This window comes from Oryza sativa, chromosome 3 (genome assembly GCF_034140825.1).
Source record: "Oryza sativa Japonica Group chromosome 3, ASM3414082v1".
Classification (NCBI taxonomy): Eukaryota; Viridiplantae; Streptophyta; class Magnoliopsida; order Poales; family Poaceae; genus Oryza; species Oryza sativa.
In genome coordinates, this window is record NC_089037.1 from 31,786,776 (window position 1) to 31,805,579 (window position 18,804).

The 18,804-nt window shown below is 41.8% G+C and overlaps 3 protein-coding genes across 3 annotated transcripts; 2 read left to right on the forward strand and 1 right to left on the reverse strand.

Annotated features, from left to right (window-relative positions):
- Nucleotides 1-43: 43 nt before the first annotated feature.
- Nucleotides 44-3,223, reverse strand: LOC4334120 (uncharacterized). The gene is made up of 7 exons (XM_015772300.3): nt 2,791-3,223; nt 2,523-2,714; nt 2,237-2,437; nt 2,045-2,125; nt 1,210-1,357; nt 529-621; nt 44-446 (listed from the first exon to the last, which is right to left on the reverse strand). The coding sequence occupies exons 1-7, from the start codon at nt 3,127-3,129 to the stop codon at nt 376-378; spliced, it is 1,125 nt and encodes a 374-aa protein (XP_015627786.1). The 5' UTR covers nt 3,130-3,223; the 3' UTR covers nt 44-375.
- A 3,598-nt stretch (nt 3,224-6,821) lies between these two features.
- Nucleotides 6,822-15,595, forward strand: LOC9269802 (kinesin-like protein KIN-12G). The gene is made up of 21 exons (XM_015772503.3): nt 6,822-7,078; nt 7,257-7,412; nt 7,508-7,591; nt 7,718-7,837; nt 7,921-8,034; nt 8,171-8,263; nt 9,040-9,129; nt 9,309-9,379; nt 9,452-9,526; nt 9,633-9,720; nt 9,900-9,958; nt 10,045-10,108; nt 10,182-10,247; nt 10,435-10,587; nt 10,674-10,778; nt 10,891-11,126; nt 11,256-11,325; nt 11,438-11,491; nt 11,653-11,709; nt 11,814-11,893; nt 13,208-15,595. The coding sequence occupies exons 1-21, from the start codon at nt 6,977-6,979 to the stop codon at nt 15,069-15,071; spliced, it is 3,801 nt and encodes a 1,266-aa protein (XP_015627989.1). The 5' UTR covers nt 6,822-6,976; the 3' UTR covers nt 15,072-15,595.
- Nucleotides 15,596-16,783: 1,188 nt separating this feature from the next.
- LOC4334124 (AT-rich interactive domain-containing protein 1B) lies at nt 16,784-18,018 on the forward strand. Its single transcript, NM_001424306.1, has one exon. It carries the CDS (start codon nt 17,105-17,107, stop codon nt 17,606-17,608), a length of 504 nt encoding a protein of 167 aa, NP_001411235.1. The 5' UTR covers nt 16,784-17,104; the 3' UTR covers nt 17,609-18,018.
- Nucleotides 18,019-18,804: the final 786 nt, after the last annotated feature.

Sequence of the window (18,804 nt, forward strand, 5' to 3'; positions counted from 1 at the left end):
CACCAAGGAATTGGAGGTTGAATCTTACAGTTCACACAAGGTATTTGACAAGAAAAGTTTGGTGCTAAAATTGGTTGGTAGATATGGCGTACAAGATACCATCACTGTGCCAAGCGCTAAATCAGGCCCAAAGCTGTCCATACATAAGTACATTCTCAGTGTGTTTCTCCAGAAACGGCATACTGAGCATCTCAAGCAAAGGATAGGAAAATACTTGAGAATTGTACCAAATACAGGAAAGAACACACCTCATCATTCTATAAAGCAACATATAAAACCATACAAGAATGACTAGGTGGCCAGCTTTTCTTCTCTGATCATACGCGTACCGCACTAATCATCTTCCAAATGTGCCAAACTGAATCACGCTAAGCATTACGGCAAAGACCAGTTTCCTGCCTTGAACTTTCTGTAAAAGGTGGATTTTCTTGAAACAACAAAGAACACTGCAAGCAAAGAGATGGGGTCATTAAATACTCCGGATTTATATGTAATATGTGAAATCGTTCAAGGAGAGAGGAACCAGACCAGGAATTGCAGGGATGATGAAGTCTTTATGCTGCAGCACTTCTTGAAGAGTTTTTCCCTCTTTTACATTGATCCACTTCACAGAACCCTTATCTACACATTAAAGAAAAATACTATAGTAATGAATGCCATTTACTGTAATACATGTGATTCGTGCAAAAGACTGGAGAGCTCCGAAGCAGCTTCCTAAAAGTTGAACAGTAACAGTATTTATTTGAGAAGGGTACATGAGTTGCCTAGCTGTACAAGAAGGCTGGTTATAATAACATGTTGATTTCTTTTACTTGCTAAATAACCGCACATTTGCTACCAATAAAAATGAATCATACATGTTCAAAACTTTTTATTTTGCATTGAATACCACCCTTTGCATTTTTGTTACAGCGCACTTGGCATTGTTGATACTTATTTTGCATTGAACACCACCCTTTGCATTTTTGTTACAGCGCACTTGGCATTGTTGATACAGTTTTAATTGGAAATTAGCATGTACACATGTATCTGACAATTTGGCTGTCTTACACCTTTCGAATCTAAATTTATATTTTAGAAGAACAAATAATAAGAAGACAATTAACAAAAATGTAATGTAGATGGAGTGGGTGTGCAGGTGGAAGATATATCACCACCACATTGCCTTCTTTTAGTATGACAAGCTAAAGAATATGTTCATCGACAAACCTGATGATGTAATTGTGCTGCTCTTGCCATCATCATTTTCTCCATCTTCCTCATCAAGCAGGCTTTCAGGAAGTGACTTTGAGTCCATAGTGCCTTCCAAAAGAATTTTCAATATTTCACTTTTGGACAGAACTGTGCCAACGCCAGCCTAATGTCACAAAGTAAAGAATCAGTTACACAACAACAAACAGAAGATGGACGATCGATATAGGAAATTCATACATCCTAAAGATAATCTGCCAAACAACTGTGTATAGCAAGCTGTAAAAACAAGCAATCCACAACAATACTGAACTTCACAAACTGAACCAGATGATGACAATGATGATTAACTTGCTAGCATCAAAATATGTGTTGTCCATGCCTCCCTTTCTAATCAGACGTTGTTATCTCCAAATTTGACTCCAAATTTGGAAAAATAATGTGAGGCTAAGATTTTCGAAATATTGACAATAACTCTACCTTACATATAAAAACAGGGATCAAACCATCTCGGTGTGTAATCCACAATCACGCACCATGTGTTAAACTGTATTGGCTAAATATGGAGACAACTTACATGTGCAGCTTTTACAAGTTAACTATAATGTCCTATATGCTGACAAACAGACGTACTTGTTTACCTGAATTCACAGGGAACTGTTGGTAGCCAAAAATACAAATTAACACATTAATAGTTGTTTAATCACACCATTGTGCCATTAATGTATTGTTACAATGCTATATGAACAATGAAGTGTCTAGCCCAAGTTATTTAGACATATTTTCCAACTTTTAACAATTAGAAAGCAGGCAGGTAATTGGTTTCAAGGAAATTCAATTCATACACACGAACCTGATAATATAACTCAACAGCATCCCGTGTGTAAGCGTGTTTATCATCCCATGGTAATGGTGGAGAACTTTCTGAGAACATGTTTGACAGTAGTTAAGGGTTCAACACAAATTCAGTGATTCCATCACATAGCCTATACTTATTATGCACTTAATCTTAAGATAATAACATTATATAGTTTAGAAAGGATATGACATCAAGGTGGGGCACGAAAGTATCTGTCTCCGGAAAATCCTCGATGAAGTCACTCGACATGACCTCCGGGTAGAGCAGAAGAACTGGCCAGTGAAGCACACCCTGCTCATCCAACTTCGGCTTCTTTACACCGGTAAGCTCTTGATATGCTGCCTTCCCAAGCTTCAACCCCCTCTTCTCTATAGCGGCAACAATATCCTACATACATATAACACTGGTTAATTCCACATATCGGAAACCAATTACAGCAATGTCGAAATCCCAAATTTGGAGCAGGAGAGACCTTCGCAGCGGACACGGCCTGCGCAACCTTGGCCCTATGACGATCTTGCTCACTCTGTTGGGCGTCCACTTGTGCGAGCAATTTCTTGAGCTCCTCATTAGCAGGGTCCTGCTCGATCCCCCGCCGGCAGAAGGCCGCCGCCTCCGGCAGCAAGCCGAGAGCAATCGCCGCTTTCGCCGCCCGGTAGTACGCCTAGCTACAAGAATCTCACACATCACGCGAAGGCGAAGGTTTCTTTGCCGAATCCAACAAAGAACAAGGAGGGCACCTTGACGTTGGAGGGAGAGAGCTGGACGGCACGGGCGGCGTCGTCGAGGGCGCGGCGGTGGTTGCCGAGGAGGAGGTTGACGTGGGCGCGGTTGGCGAAGAGGACGGAGGCGTCGGGGGATGGCACCGGCGGCGGCGGCAGCGGCTCCATCTGGGCAATGGCCTTGGTGTAGCAGTCGACGGCGTCGGCGTAGTGGCTCCGGCCCATCTTGACGAGCCGGTTGCCCTTCTCCTTGTACTCTGCCGCCGCCGACTCCTTGATGGCGGCGATGGCGTCCAGGTCGGCCTTCTCGCTCTCCGTCAGGGGGCCTCCCGCCCCGGGATCCATCAGCAGCGCCATGGCCGTCGGCGTCGAGCCGCTCGCTCTCCCCGCTGGGCGCCGCCTCCTTCCTCGCCGCTCTGGTCTTCTCCCCCGCCCAGCGCCGCGCCGCGCCGCTTCCGAAGCTTCCACGGGCTTCTGGGGTTCTCGCTTTCGCTATCCCAAAGCGGGCTGGGCCGTAGTGGAAAGTGCTCGCTTCAGCGCCCAAAATGGGCTGGGCCTTGGTGGATATCTCATATCTGTAGATTAAATCTGGAGTAAATTGCATCAACGATACACAACTTAGTGGATGCAGTCTACTAGTGCATAAATTTGTAAAACACTTATTTTGTTGTACGAACTTGTTTAGTGCGTACATCCCAAAGCCAAAATGGCATGACAAGGCTGATTTTTCAAGTTGAACATTATAAATTATTACATGACATGCGTGGTGCACATATAGTAGAAAGGTTATATGTATAAATTTGGTTTCTACTTTATCTTCCTTTGTTACTATCGCTTGCATCGTTACTCAATTTTTTATCTTTTTCTTCATGCAATCAATATGCATTATTATATGTTTTGCTAAATTGATCTTTATCTACGTGATATTTGTTTACATAGCATTAAAATCAATAACAAAATCAGCAAGATTAACATTGTCGTACGGTTTTGGTCTTGTACGCACGCACCAAATAAGTTCATGCATCAAAACGAGCATTTTACAAGTTCATACACTAGATTACACTTATCTAGCCAGTTTGTGTACCGCTGATGTAATTTACTCTTAAATCTGGTTAATTTGATCTTGAAAGATTGCGGGTATGTTTGGAATGATCATTGAAGCTGATTTTTTTGCCGTATCAAAATTTCGAAAACTTTAATGATAGTATAAATAGATGTTTGGTTTGCTATTATTTTTTTCTCACACTAATTCAAATTCTAATTAATTAGCTAGTGCTAAAACTTGGCAAGGTTTTGGTACTCCAAACCAACGAATCATGCTTGATTATCATTATTAATATTTAGGTGATAATCATAAATGACCACATGTTTATCTGCCCCATAAAAAGAAGAGATATAGAAGTTTTCTTTGCCGAATGAAATAAATAGATAAATAAGGTTTCTTTGCCCACAGTTAACAGTGAATTTTGGTAAGCCCGGAGTAGTCATCGGCTTAGAGTCAGCATCGGCTTCGAAGTCCTAAGATTAGCCGATGAGAGTTGTCAAGTCGTCAGTTGTCGGATTCTTGATATATTCGGTTAAGGAAATTGATCTACTAAAGGAAGCTTATCCAGAAGAGACCGAGTTCAAAGAGAATACGGCATGACAAGTTATCTATTAATTAGGAATAATTTATTAGTTTCCTTTTATCTTTAGGAACGTGTGTTTAGTGTCCTATAAGGACTTTATCTTGCCTTTTATCTTTAGGAAAGTTTCTTTCTTGTCCGACAAGGACTTGTATCAACCCATGGGTATAAATATGTACACCCAGGGTCTATGTAATTTATCTTCACGATCAATACAATTTGGCGCATCGCCACCTTTTACCTTTTCTACTTTATTTTATCGTCCGGCGGGACTTGGCACCTGACGTGAGGCTGCATCGATGTTCGATCTCCGACTAAGGGGTAAGTCCAATGTTCCGCCATCCCAGGCAATTGTATCGTTTACGTCGGCGTCGTTCAAGGCTGCATCAGTACATTCGACCTCTTGGATTGCTCTGGTTTGGATGATATATTTGCCTACCTATTTATCATATGTCTCTGTTAATCTAGTCTTAGCATATCAATTTAGCTCTATCGGCTGCTTCTCGTTTTAGGGTTTCTGCCGGTATTGGCTAAATCGCATTGCTAGATTAGATTAGCTTAAACATCCACCACCCTGAAAACTCAGTCAACGGCTTGATTGTTTAGATATTATGTTTCTTTTCATACTTAGTGCTGCATCAGTTAAGTTTGATCTACTAAGTCGTGCTTAGAACCATAATCTTTAGCCTGCTTTTTGATTGCCAATAAGGGTTTCATCGGAGTTTCAGCCGGTGAGTTATCTGGATGTTGCATCGGCTCATAAGGATTGCATATACATATAAGTTGGATTTAGCCGATGACAACAAAGGTTTCACTGTTTAATCTAATCTTGTGGATTTCATGATATCGGACCTCCAGCCGATGTGTGCTTTAATCTTCGGATCAATGCTTATTATATATTGTTTATAGCCGATTGGTTTCTACTGGACTATATTATTGTTATACTTTATTACCAACAGTCGATTGCCTTTATATCATCATCTACATTGGACATATAGCCGATTACTTAAACCCTATCGCTATCGGCATCGGCTATCGGCTGGAACTACTCCATCGGCTTATCAGCCGATCGGCTGTTTTGATATACTATTTGCATATATTGTCAGTTACCGAATTAAACTGACTGGTACGCCCGCATCTCATCAAGATTTGGACCTGCACAGAAGCTAAGCAGATCTCATAGGTCGGTGTGTTCGATTTTTTTCGTCAACAGTGTATCGAGAATCGCTTGTTTAGAAATACTGGGCACTAATTTCTAAGTTGACTGGACATCAATACTACTCTAACTAGGGTGCAATTTTTATCATCACCCATGATGTATAAATTTTATAGCCATCTTAACTATAACCGAGGCTAGCTTATCAGCCAAACATATTACTTACCGATGAGGCTCAGATTTTGCATGCGGATGGTTAGCATGGGGCGATTGAACTCCATGCGACCAAACTCCAATATAACCAGCCCCATCATTTGGTCACAACTGATAGGCCGTAAAATGGCTTGTAAAGATAGCAAAACTTTTATAGTGAACTTAGTGATTTAAAAGTAATGGTGGAAATAAACTATGATGAAAAGCTTTAGAATTAAATTATAAAATTAAAATATCGGCAATGACTTGTAAGCAAAAGGCAGATGATGGAAGGTAATGCAGCTTCAAAACTAACACTTGGCATTTTTACTTGTTATGATTCTAGTTTGACCACTCGTGTTTTGTTAATAAACTTATAAGGACTAAAAATATACCATATAATCTAGTAAGTACATTACACAGTGAATATAAATATATCAACCCTTTTAAAGATACCAGTAGTGAAACAAAAACCATTATTAATTAAATTGGGAAAATATATTGAAACAGAGGGAGTAAACATAAAATTCAATATAAGAGCTAATTTATGAAACAGGGAGGGTAAACAAAAACTAGATGACTGAATAGTGAATTGATCTGTGAAAATTGTTCGAGACTAAAAAATGTATGATTTCCATACCGTAGAGTTTAAAATGATTTTAAAACAACTCTGTAAGAAAATTCTTATATAGAAACTTTTTTAAAAAACCACAGCATTAGGAGTTAGCGAAGCGTGCCCGTTAATCCAATGCTCCATGCATTTGAAAAGAACATGCATGCTCACCTTGATATGTCTCGTAGATTTTTTCAGCTTTTTTTTTTGGTAATGCGTGGTATTTCTTGTTCGTGTAAAAAAAAAATCCATGTCTGTCTGGAAATTTCAGCTCCAACAGTACTCGCTGAAATTCAAACTGCTGTTCTTACGCTGTTTTTGGTGAAATTTGAAACTCGAGGCAAGTCTTTCACGAATATCCAACTGTCACGATACTTCAATTTGGTGACCTGGAAAGGGGTCCCACTCACCAGCCGCAAATTGCTTCGCTTTTGGGTGCCCCGCGCTGCGCGGACTGAACCCCAAAATTCGAAATCGAGCAGCGTCTCTCCTCGTCTCCGCTCCCCATTTCAAATCCCCCCCATCTCGTCTCCCCATCCACCTCCACCTCCACCTCCACCTCCACCGCCGCCGCCGCCGCCGCGCCATCGCCGCCTCCACCGGGATCCCGTCGCCGCGATGCCATCCGACTGCGGCGACGACGACCACGGCGGCGGCTCCGCCCCCGCGGGGTTCGAGCTCCAGGAGGATCCCTCCTTCTGGAAGGACAACAACGTGCAGGTTAGGGTTCGGTTCGCCTCCCTCTCTCGCCTCGTCGCAAGCTTCTCCTTCGAGTAGTGCCTCTCGATCTAGGTAGCTCAGGCCCAAGCCGCCCGCGATGTGCCCATCGGAGCATTTCGCCGAGCACCTAGTTAGCCTTGTTCGAGCTCCACTAATTGTTCCGCGGGTGCAACAACAGGTTGTGATCCGTGTTCGGCCGCTGAGCAGCGGCGAGATATCGGTGCAGGGACAGAAGAGATGCGTCAGGCAGGATAGCTGCCAGAGCATCACCTGGACGGGCCACCCGGAGTCGCGGTTCAAGTTCGATCTCGTTGCGGACGAGTATGTCACGCAGGTACACTCTTCACGCCCTTGTTTCTCCGTGTCATTTCGATCTGTTTATCTACTTGTCTTGCGAGATGTGTGAATGATGTTCATCTGGATGTATAGGAGAATCTGTTCAAGGTTGCTGGGGTGCCCATGGTGGACAACTGCATGGCTGGCTATAACAGCTGTATGTTTGCTTATGGTCAGGTAAGCTACTGATTCTACTTGACATTTCAAGATACTTAGGTTTCCAGGGTAGCAGTCTGCATACTGTTGTAAATTTGCATTTCAATGTCTGTGCTTAGTGCTTACAAGGGTGTCCAATTTTGGTAGACCGGCAGTGGCAAGACACACACAATGCTTGGTGATATAGAAAATGGCACACGAAGAAACAATGTGAATTGTGGTATGACGCCTCGGGTGTTTGAACATCTGTTTTTAAGAATCCAGAAGGCAAGTTTTGATTATTTGTTGATTCTTGTGCGGTACAGTGGTGTACTCTTCTCAGCCAAAATATTTTAACATTGCTGTTCCAGGAAAAGGAAATAAGGAAAGAAGAAAAACTCAGGTTTACTTGCAAATGCTCTTTTTTGGAGATATACAATGAGCAGATCCTTGATTTGCTAAATCCGAATTCAGTAAATTTGCAGGTAGAGTACTAAAAAGCATGGCTTATTTGTGTGTCCTCGGATGTTTGCTAGTTGTGTTTTAAGAAGCTGTTAGGAGATGTTCACAGTTTTGACATCTCAATGTTTCAAAAAGTGATATTATTAGCTATATTTGCAGATAAGAGAGGATGCTAAAAAGGGTGTCCATGTTGAGAACTTGACAGAACATGAGGTTTCCAATGCTCGAGAAGCAATGCAACAACTTGTTGAGGTTTGTGCTTTAAGACTGGCTTAAGAGGACTGCTATTTTTCTGAACAAAATGACTAGGACTGTTCCATTGCAAAAAGAATAAGGAAACATGTTTAGCCAGGCAATAACTGGTTACAAGATCAGTTATTTGATGCACTGTGTCCCTGTCATAAAGAAAACCTGTTGTGGTGATGCTCTGCTGCTATTGTTCATTGCAAATTTGTAACACTATATATATATGAAAAGAGAATTATTCCATACTTTCCAAGAATGTGTAGATAAGTAGTCCAATACTCCAATATACAATGGCCATTTATTAGGTATGTAACAATATAATTATGTTGACTGAATCTCCAATCTTTGACTTTAGGTACTTCTGTTTTGCCCTTCTAGCAACTATTTTGATGACTGCGAAGTTCACAAGGCAATATAGATAAAACACAGTACTCGATAGTGTTCACATGCTATCTAATATATATAGTCTGAAATTTTTTATAGGAAAATGGTTAAAACTTAAAAGGCAGTTTTATACAGAAATATAGGACAAGGTGGTTCACCAAACGAATACCATTTACTGATTCTTATAACCTTGAGTAATGCTAAATCGATCAAATTCAGCATTTTAGTTTTAAACAGTAAAACCAAACTTTGCCTTTACTTGTGATTGTTGCCACATTGTACTTTTTTAGTTGCCCATTATGCTTGGAAAAGTTGATTTATTAAAGGATCTCTCACATATAAAATGCTAGTTTCACTAGCTAGATCTCTTTAGCCAAACACTACATGTTTCTTTTCAGGGGGCAGCAAACAGAAAGGTGGCGGCTACCAATATGAATAGAGCAAGCAGTCGCTCTCATAGTGTTTTCACTTGCCTTATCGAGAGTAAGGTATATGAACTGAACTGCTTCAACTTGTTTATGTATTTTTTGTGTAATAAGAGTGATATTACCTGTCATTAGTTTCAAGGATGGTGATGTTGATGGATATACTGGTTTATATTTGTGGCTAACCTAATGCTTGCATATGTATACACATGCTATTATAAATAATTTTTTTGACCATACAGTGGGAATCTCAAGGTATCAACCATCACCGGTTTTCTCGGCTTAACCTAGTTGACCTTGCAGGCTCAGAGAGGTAGTTTGTCTCCTTGCTTTTCATACAGTTTCGAGTCTCCTATTCAGCATGAATGATATATATGCCTTGCAGGCAAAAGAGCTCAGGTGCTGAAGGGGAACGCTTGAAGGAAGCTACCAATATCAATAAGTCACTCTCCACCTTGGGGTTTGTTGATTAACTTGTATTATTTATTTCATAACGTAAAACCATCCAAGGTTTGGTTTGAATTCAGTTTCATATTTTCAATTACTTCTCCGAATCATTCTTGCAGACTTGTTATTACAAATCTTATTGCTGTATCAAACAAAAAGTCACATCACGTGCCTTACCGAGATTCAAAATTGACATTTCTCCTTCAGGTACCGTATTATGCAGTATGCACAACTTGAGTAAAACTTTTCATATTTTATGTTATCTCTTACAGAGACATAGGAGTTGGCATTTGACGAATTGCATTTCTACGACATGCTACCTTTAACTCAACTTAAAATAACACAAAACAGAATAATTTTAGTAACGTCTTATCTCCTCTTCCCAGGATTCACTTGGAGGGAATTCAAAGACAACTATAATTGCGAACATAAGCCCATCAAGCTGGTAGGCATCTAATGCTATTTTTCTTTTTGAAAAGACTATTTCCACATTTCATATTATTGACATTTTTGCTTGTTTTTTGTTATCAGCTGCGCGGCTGAGACATTGAGCACATTGAAATTCGCACAACGGGCAAAATACATAAGAAATAATGTATGCAATTAACATGTGCTAATTGTTAATTATTGTTGACATGCAAACATGAACTGACTGTTGTTCATTGTAGGCTATTATAAATGAAGATGCCTCTGGTGATGTTTTGAGCATGCGCTTACAGATCCAACATCTTAAGGTACAGAGAATGTGTTCATTTTTGCCCTTATAATATTTTCAGTGCATTAAAGACAGGAAGGTCCAGGATAAAATGTATTTGAAATTTTATCTATTCTACTTCTTTGATGGCTCATACTGATTACGACCAGTTTGCAACAGCACAGTTCTAATAAATGATTTATGTCTTATGTTCTCTGTTATCACAGAAAGAGGTCAGTCGCCTGCAAGGGTTAGTCAATTCTGACAAAGCAGAATGTACTAGTTCCAGTGGGTTTATATGTGAGTCTCCTAGCACACTTAAGTGGAATCAAGGTCAAGGCTCGTTCAGTCCACTTATGTTTGATAAAAGGGCTATGCAGGTATTCATATATACTCTTCTTTTCTTGAACATGGTGGGCTGGTGGCCATCTACTTATGTTTTATCTTTCTCATGTGTTATGTTCAGCGGAAAGATTATGATGCTGCGCTTGTCGCTGCTTTTAGGAGGGAGCAAGAAACTGAAGCAAAATTGAAGGCAATGATTGCTGCAAAGCTTGTTGCTGAACAGCTGGTCTGCATCTGTGTTCTTAATTGTGATTTTGCGTCGACTTTCTGTGAAATTGACAAAACTAAAGTGAACATACATATGCATTTATTAAGTTTAATTATCTGTGGCACCACAGGCAACTCAAAGAGCGGAAGAGGTCAGAAGCTTCAAGATGAGGCTTCGTTTTCGTGAAGATCGAATAAAAAGACTGGAGCAAGTTACATCAGGGAAGTTATCTGCTGAATCACATCTGTTGCAAGAAAATGAAGACCTTGTGAAGGAAGTAGATGCTCTTCGTGGCCTACTGGACCGCAATCCAGAAGTCACAAGGTTTGCTATGGAAAACTTACAATTGAAGGAAGATATTCGAAGGTAAGCATTCCTATCCATCCACTTCTTTCTCTAAACTCCAAATGCTACTTATGTGTTCTTTTGGTTTATCTATTTGCCATTGCTAATATAGTTGGAAGTTTGATGCCCTGCTACCATTAAAACTTACAGGTTACAAACATTTGTTGATGAAGGAGAACGAGAAATGATGCATGAGCAGATAATTGTTTTACAAGATAAGGTATCCACTTCAAGCTATGGTGACCTCCTGAGTACAGGAACTCTTTTCAGTGTACCTTGCTCCTTTACTATTTCCTTGATGTCTTGACTCACTTAACTTGCATAACCTGCAGTTACTGGAAGCACTCGATTGGAAACTTATGCATGAGAAGGATCCTATTAATAAGGTTGTTTATGCAGTCCTTTAAAGGAAACATACAAATTGTGAAATTTAAAGACATCCTTAATTTACTGAAAGCTGAATGTTTATTTACAATAAAATGTTTGCTTCAGGGCTTATTGTGCGCGTACCTAGCATCTGACTTATGTTCATAATGACCTTTTGCAGGACCTCTCATTTTTGGGGGAGTCAGCTGATGAGGAAATGGAGTTTATTCGTTTGCAGGTCAATATTACAAACCTATCCTGACATATGTAATGTCTTTTTATACCCCTGTTGATGGTACTGCTTCCTAATTCCTAACATTGGTTTGCAATATTGTGTTACAGGCTATTCAAAATGAGAGAGAAATTGAGTCTCTGCGTAAAAATCTGAGCTTCTGCCTTGAATCAAAAGAGAAACTTGAGAGGTATATAAAAAATTTCCTACAAAAGAAAAAAAGAAGTATATCACCCTTTGCTATTTTAAGACTTCTAGTATATTGTATTTTCTGTGTACTCCATTTTCTGCCCCGTATGCTACAAACTCTCACATAGATGATTCCTTTGTTAACCCAACAAAAGGCTTACAATTGTGATGTCTAGAAGAACAGTTTCTCCAAGGTGATTTTATTCACTATAAATGTAAGAAAGCACATAAATATTCACTGCTATGTTTGTTAATGTCAAATCATGTTGATCTAAATGGGCAGACATACAAGCATTTCATTGAAGATAGCTTGCAAGTGTTTAAGGGTAATATTTTTTAGAGTAAGATTTGTACTGCACTGCTATGAAATCCAGCTGACTATGGGCCTGTTTGGGGGAGCTTTTAGCTGCAGCAGCTTATCCCGGAATCAAAAACTCCCCCAAACAGCCTAACTTTTGGTCTAGATTCTGAGAAGCTGTAGATATAGAATCCAGAAAATGAACTAGAAGCCAGAAGCTGGAAAACCCAGCTTTTCTAGATTCTCAGAAGCTGGCTACCAACCAGTTGCTTCTCAGAATTTTAAGCTCCCCTAAATAGGCCCTATATATTGAGCCCAATTGTGGTCCATCTGCCCATGCAAGTGTGGGCATGAGTAGAATAGTTAGTACCACCTTGCTAGTTGATCAAGAGTTGGACCAATATATAAACCCATATGCTCCAACCATAGCACCTCCAGGTGGACCCTTTTACACGAAGTGAAGATTAAAGTATAAGTGAGGTGTTATGCGTACGCAGTCTGCTTAGAAAGTGTGGTAATGTGGATTTTGGAAGCTGGGGTGTGACAATAACTGCCAGTGCACTCTGAATAGACGATTTATAGATTCTGTAATACCTGCTGTTTTCGATGGTTATCTGGGGTAGATCAACCAACCCTGACGATATACTATCAACTGTAGCAATGTCCTTGGCCAATGCTATTTAAGTTACCTAAGACACTGCCTGTGCGTTGCTGCTTATCTCAAATAAATATTACAATCTAAACTTGAGGATTTAAAATCTAAAGTATTGCATACACAAAGCTACATGCATAAACCCATAAGTAGACGATACAATCTCTTACATTTGATTTCTAAATCATTTGATTTGTCATTTGTGTTTTCTCTAGTTTGTGTTTGGTAACTTTTATCCACCAAATTCCACTGTGTTAAAAGTTTTTGAGATTAAGGTGTTATTTATGTGCACTTTATCCAGAGCTTATTATGCATTATGAACTTCTGTTCAAATACCATTACCTGATAATTTGTACATTCTGCAGGCGTGTTGATGAGTTGACATTAGAGTTGGAGGCAGCAAAGAAATATCATGAAGAATCTGAGGCTGTGGAACTCCAGGTGCAGACCGAGGTAGATTTGCATGATCTGCCTGATGCTCAGACAGAACTGAAGACTTTGGTTGATGCCATAGCTACAGCAAGTCAAAGAGAAGCAGAAGCTCATGAAACTGCTATTGGGTTGGCCAAAGCGAATGAGGAACTAAGAACAAGGCTTACAGTTTTGATTGAGGATAATAAGAGATTAGTTGAGCTCTATGAACATGCTATCGCCAATGGTGAGGTGAATCAAGATGGGGGCCATCCTGCCATTCCTCAAATTGAAGGTGTGAATGAGCAGCAAAGCAGCCATTCTTATGGAGGGGCTGCTGCGAATGGGGTGCTGCCAGATGACAAGCCAGAGAGTGCAACAATTTTGCCAGCAGACAACTCATCCAGTGAGGTATCGGACTCCAAGATAATGGATGGACAGTGCAATCACAAGGATAATTTTTCAAGAAGTGAATTGACAGATTTGCAACTTCAACTGGACGAGATGCATGAAGAAAATGATAAACTTATGGGTCTGTATGAGAAAGCTATGCAGGAAAGAGATGAATTCAAAAGGAAATTTTTTGAGGGTAGCAATTCTTTAACTACAGTAGATACTCAATATGAAGATGTTGAAATGCGTGATGCAACAGATGATGAAGATCTAGAAGTAAAACATGTACATGACTCTGCAATATCAACGTTTAAAGAAATCCTGCGGCTTGTTCGTGTCAAACTGAAGAATGTCCACGACAAGCTTGTAACTACCCAGGATGCAGTAGAGTATTTTAAACTTCTTGAAATGGCTAGTACTAAGGCAGAAGAACTTTCAGCAAGCATTCAGCACCATTGCCTAGAACTGAAGCACGACCAGGAAGACATGAATGCCCTTAAGGCTGAACTGTCACAATCACAGGAGAGTAAAGAAGCTTTGGAAAGCAAGTATTTCTCGCCTGTGGCATCATGCTGGAACTTGGACTTGAAAACCAAAGCCCTTGTTGGGTCCAAGTTTGATGTCAGCTTGGAATTATTGAATCAAAAGAAGGAACAACTGAGTCACCTCCAAACTCTCAAAAAAGAATTTTCTGTTGCATCTACAAAAGCACGTGAATCTGAAACCGCGTTGAGAAGCAAAATCGACGGTCTTAAAGTAAAACTCCGCTCTTTCGAAGCTCAGAGAAAGGAGGCAGAAAGGGTCCTTTTTGCTATTGATAATATCGACACTTCCACTCCTACATTGTCGAAGCCTGTGAATTTTGGTAAGGCATCTGAGCTGCTGAGATCTGAGGAGGAGCGAACAAAGCTTTTATCTGAACTTAAGAAGTCCCGTGAACAGCTTATCATGGTGCAGAAAGAAATTAAAAGCATGAACAGACACGATGATATCGATTGTAAGATTGCATCTCTTGAATCAGAAGTAGAAAATTGCTGCCTGACCCTGCTGGAAGCTGACGTCGAGAAGTTTGTACGTGATAATACCTTGACAGAGATTTGGAAGGAAGAGCAGAAAGACATGGATTGCCTGCTGGTTGATTACCAAGAGTGCGTTTTTAAAGTCAACTTGAAGGAGGAGAAGATCAGGGCATGTGAGGAGTCCTTGCAGCATCAAACAAGGTCCCTGGATGACATGAACTCGAAGCTAAATCAAGCGATGCGTGATCTGGGTGAGCATCTGCGAGACAGAACCCCTTGCGATTTGGATGCATCCATGTTGCATGTTTCTGACAAGGTTAAGGGGGATCTTGATGCAATGGCGCTTCATGTTGCTGAAGCTGTGCAGCTCTTGCTTGTCCAGGGTGAGAACCAAACAAATCCGTGAGCCTGCTCAACTAGAACCAGCTTTCCTTCACTGATGCAATAACCGACAGGCTAGTCTGTCCAAGCCTCATCTGTGCACATCCTTGTTTTCACCACAACACAAGGGATCAGGCGTCTCTTTCTGTCAATTCGCTTCTACATGATGGAAGAAGTCGTGAATCAGGATGCGCTCAAAACTGTTTTGTGCGACCACCTATCTCTGGTGGTTGTGCCAAGTCATCAACAGCAACAGGCCCTTATGTAAGCTATGTATTTCTTTTAGTTTGCACTTGAAAGTGCAATTCAGCTACTGGTTCAACAAGGTTTTGAATTCAAGGAAGTGATTTACCGTGCCTTTTGTTATTCTCTAGATTTGTACTGTACGAAACAATGAACATAGGTGCCTGCATTAGGGAAGGATGCTGCACTCTAGTAGTTGTAAGCAGAAAATTGGAGCCTGAACCTCTTTATGTATTTTAGCGTGTTGGGTGAACTGTACAGTTCTCCAGTAGCAGTAAAAACTTACTGAAAGGTGGAGTTGCGCCAGTTTGTGAATGAGTTAGGTAGGACTCAGGCTGACTGCTTCCAGAAGCTTATTCTGCTCTTGTCTCTTGTATTTGTTGCTTGCTCCACTGCTATCTGATCAAAGATTCAAATAATAATGTCCAGTTGGCATTTCTTAACAACACTAACCAAATGACACACGCTTAATACTGCTTATTGTCACCAACCCATCGCCATCACTTGACCATATCAATTACGCAACTTTAATTAAAAAAATGAATAGACAAGCTTCAATTACGTCATATATGTCAAACACTAAGCTCAATCACGCACGATAGTTCAAAAGAAAAAAACAATCACGCACGATAACGCCGACATCACTGGGCTGGGCCACTATAGAGGAGCAAGAAAAGTTCCCCAAGAAAGAGAGAGAGAGAGAGAGAGGGAACTACGGAGAGAAACCGTGGATGCTTAGCAGCGAAGCGCTGTGCCGTCGGATCGGGAAACCCACCAAGACCGCGTGCGGCGCTGGGTCTCGCTCTCGCTCCGTCGAGCTCGGGCTGCCGAGTGCTGAGTCGGACTCCACGACGCATCCGCGGAAGCGACGCGCTCCGCCGTCTCTATCTCTATTGCGTCACACATTGGCTGCTTCCTGGCGTGGCGCGGCGGCCGTCGTTCGTAAACTAACCTGGCATTCTGGCGTGTGCCTCAGGAAAAAAGAGAGAGAAAGATAGAGAATTTTTGGGGTTGCGTTTTTTTGGCAACCAGATGCTAGCTGGCAGTTAGTATTTCATCCGTTTCCATATGATTTTTTACTGTATTTTTATCTAATGGGTATTTGGCAAGCGGTTATTCTGAAACAAATATTTATCCTTTTGTTCTGCTTGAGATTTTTTCGGACGATAATTTTTGAAACGTGGACGACAATTTTTTTATTGGGTGAGATGGTAAATATTTGTTTCTCACGTTTCGAAAAAACAATTTGAGAATTATTTATTCATTCAAACACGACCTTATTACCACGATTTGATTAATTAGCATAAGCATTTACTCTCTCTATATCAAAATAACACAATCTAATATTAGACGTGATACATTATAGTACTATGATTTTGTCATCCACACAAGCATTTACTTTTCTATTTAGATTCGTATGTCATATATCGTGCTAGATCAATTTATTTTGGGACGAAGGAAGTACAACTTACCAGCTCAGGAAATATTAATATTGTCAATTTAATCAAATTCCCTTAAATTAAATAAATTAAATGTACTAGTAGTAACAGAAAATTGCGGTTTGATCTTTTCCTCCGTTCCGTGGCGCAGGCTGCAAAAGCAACCAACGCCACGCCATCTCGCCGCCTCTAACCATCTATCTCCTCCCTCTTTCTCTCTCCTCCACAAGCCACCAACCGCCGTAAGACCGTCGTCCTCTCTCTCTCTCTCCTCCCTCGCGTCGCGTCGCGTCTCGCTAAATACCACTGCACCCACGGGTAGGTTCCCGTGGACTCTCTCGTCCGATCGGCGAGGAGGCGGAGAGGATCGGAGCACATGCGGGAGCGCGGCGAGGAGGAGGTGGAGGAGGATGAGGCGCGGCCGCGGCCGGGGTGCGGGGGAGGGGAGGCGGCGGGGCAGGCGGCGGCGAACTGCGCGGCGGTGTGCTGCTGCTGCCCGCTGGCGCTGCTGGAGATCCTGCTGCTCGTCACCGTCAGGCTCCCCGCGGGCGTCATGCGGCGGGTGATGAGGCGGCGGCGGCGGCGGCAGCGGCGTCGCAAGAGCCGAAGCGGAGGAGGAGGAGGCGGTGGTGGTGGTGGTGAAGGAGGACCGTCGTCGCCGTCGGGGAGCGCCAAGGCGATGATCGCGGCCGCGTCGGCGTTCGATATGATGGACGACGAGGCGGCGGCGGCGGCGGCGGCGGCGTCATCAGCGCGCGGCGAAACGGACGCGGACGCGGAGCTGGAGCTCGAGATCATGCGCTCCCGGTTCTACAGCGGCGGCTTCTGGCGCAGCCCTTCCTCCGGCTCCAGCTCCTGCGCCTCCTCCCTTCGCCGGTAGCATCGCCACCACCGCCGCCGACTCGCCGCCGCGCCGCCTCGCCGCACGTGCTGATCACCCAAGGTGATCTGCCGCACGCACGTGTGCAAGTGCAACGCAGGATTAGTTTTGTCATGTGAGCTCGATGCGATTTTGGCATCAAACTTTAGCTTAGGATTGGATTTGCAAGCGGAAGCGGGAGAAATTTTGTGCAGTGCTCCGCTCGATTGCTTGGTCGATTGACCATTGCGCGCGTGCGTGCGTGCGATTTGGGGGGTGGACCACTTCTGAGCCTTCGTCCAGATTGCCCCCCAGGTTTCGCCTCTGTCTTTTTCTGTACTAGCAGCAAACGCTGAAACTCGTGGCAATGCTTTGGATTCAACATATTGGCCAAACAATATACAGGCAATTCAGTACAGTTGTTGACTACGATTTCTGCACTTGTTGTTCTAGAACGGCTTCTGCAGGGATAGCAATTGACGAATTGTCCGTCCGTCAACCTCCGTACTGCTGGCAAACGTGGGGTCAAATATTGTGTTCGCTGCTCAAGTTTCGGGATGAACAGGGGGAGGAATTTTTTTGTCAGGTTTTTTTTTTTCAACAACTAGTCCAGTTTTGTTTTTGTAATCTTGCTTCTAGATATTTTTTCCCAAACACAGTGCAAACATACACGCTCTATTCTTTTGAACACCTTTAAAGCTGGATCAATATATTTTGAGATTTCACAAAATCACTATAAGCGTATCAGGTATTATTATTTTTCTTCAACAACCAGTCCAATTCTAAAGAGTGTGTCTTACTGGTTGACGTGCACATCGTCTGTCATAGAAAGAATAATTAGCTACAAATATAAGCACCGTGCCAAGTATAGGATTTAGAATCAGAATGGAAAGGTTCCATCACCAGGAACCAAACTACTCCATCCGTCTTTAAAAAAAAGCAAACCTTGGGTTTTCGTGCCAACATTTAACTATCCGTCTTATATAAATTTTTTTTATAATTAGTATTTTCATTGTTGTTAGATGATAAAACATGATTAATACTTTATGCGTGACTTATCTTTTTAATTTTTTTTCATAATTTTTTTAAATAAGATGGACGGTCAAACGTTGGACACGGAAACCAGGGTTTGTCTTTTCTTTGGGACGGAGGAGAGCTACAGCCTATAATCACTTCGTAGCTTGCTTCTAGATTTGAGCCAATTAGGAAGCCTAAAA

Excerpts from the sequence above, each read along its gene's own strand:
- LOC4334120 (XM_015772300.3), bottom strand. The coding sequence starts at position 3,129 with ATGGCGCTGCTGATGGATCCCGGGGCGGGAGGCCCCCTGACGGAGAGC. Across the intron at positions 2,126-2,236 it reads TCGTGCCCCACCTTGATGTC|ATGTTCTCAGAAAGTTCTCC; the intron begins ATATCCTTTCTA and ends CTACTGTCAAAC. Across the intron at positions 622-1,209 it reads CAGCACAATTACATCATCAG|ATAAGGGTTCTGTGAAGTGG; the intron begins GTTTGTCGATGA and ends TTTAATGTGTAG.
- LOC4334124 (NM_001424306.1), top strand. The coding sequence starts at position 17,105 with ATGCGGGAGCGCGGCGAGGAGGAGGTGGAGGAGGATGAGGCGCGGCCG.
- LOC9269802 (XM_015772503.3), top strand. The coding sequence starts at position 6,977 with ATGCCATCCGACTGCGGCGACGACGACCACGGCGGCGGCTCCGCCCCC. Across the intron at positions 10,109-10,181 it reads CAAAATACATAAGAAATAAT|GCTATTATAAATGAAGATGC; the intron begins GTATGCAATTAA and ends TGTTCATTGTAG. Across the intron at positions 11,894-13,207 it reads TCAAAAGAGAAACTTGAGAG|GCGTGTTGATGAGTTGACAT; the intron begins GTATATAAAAAA and ends TACATTCTGCAG.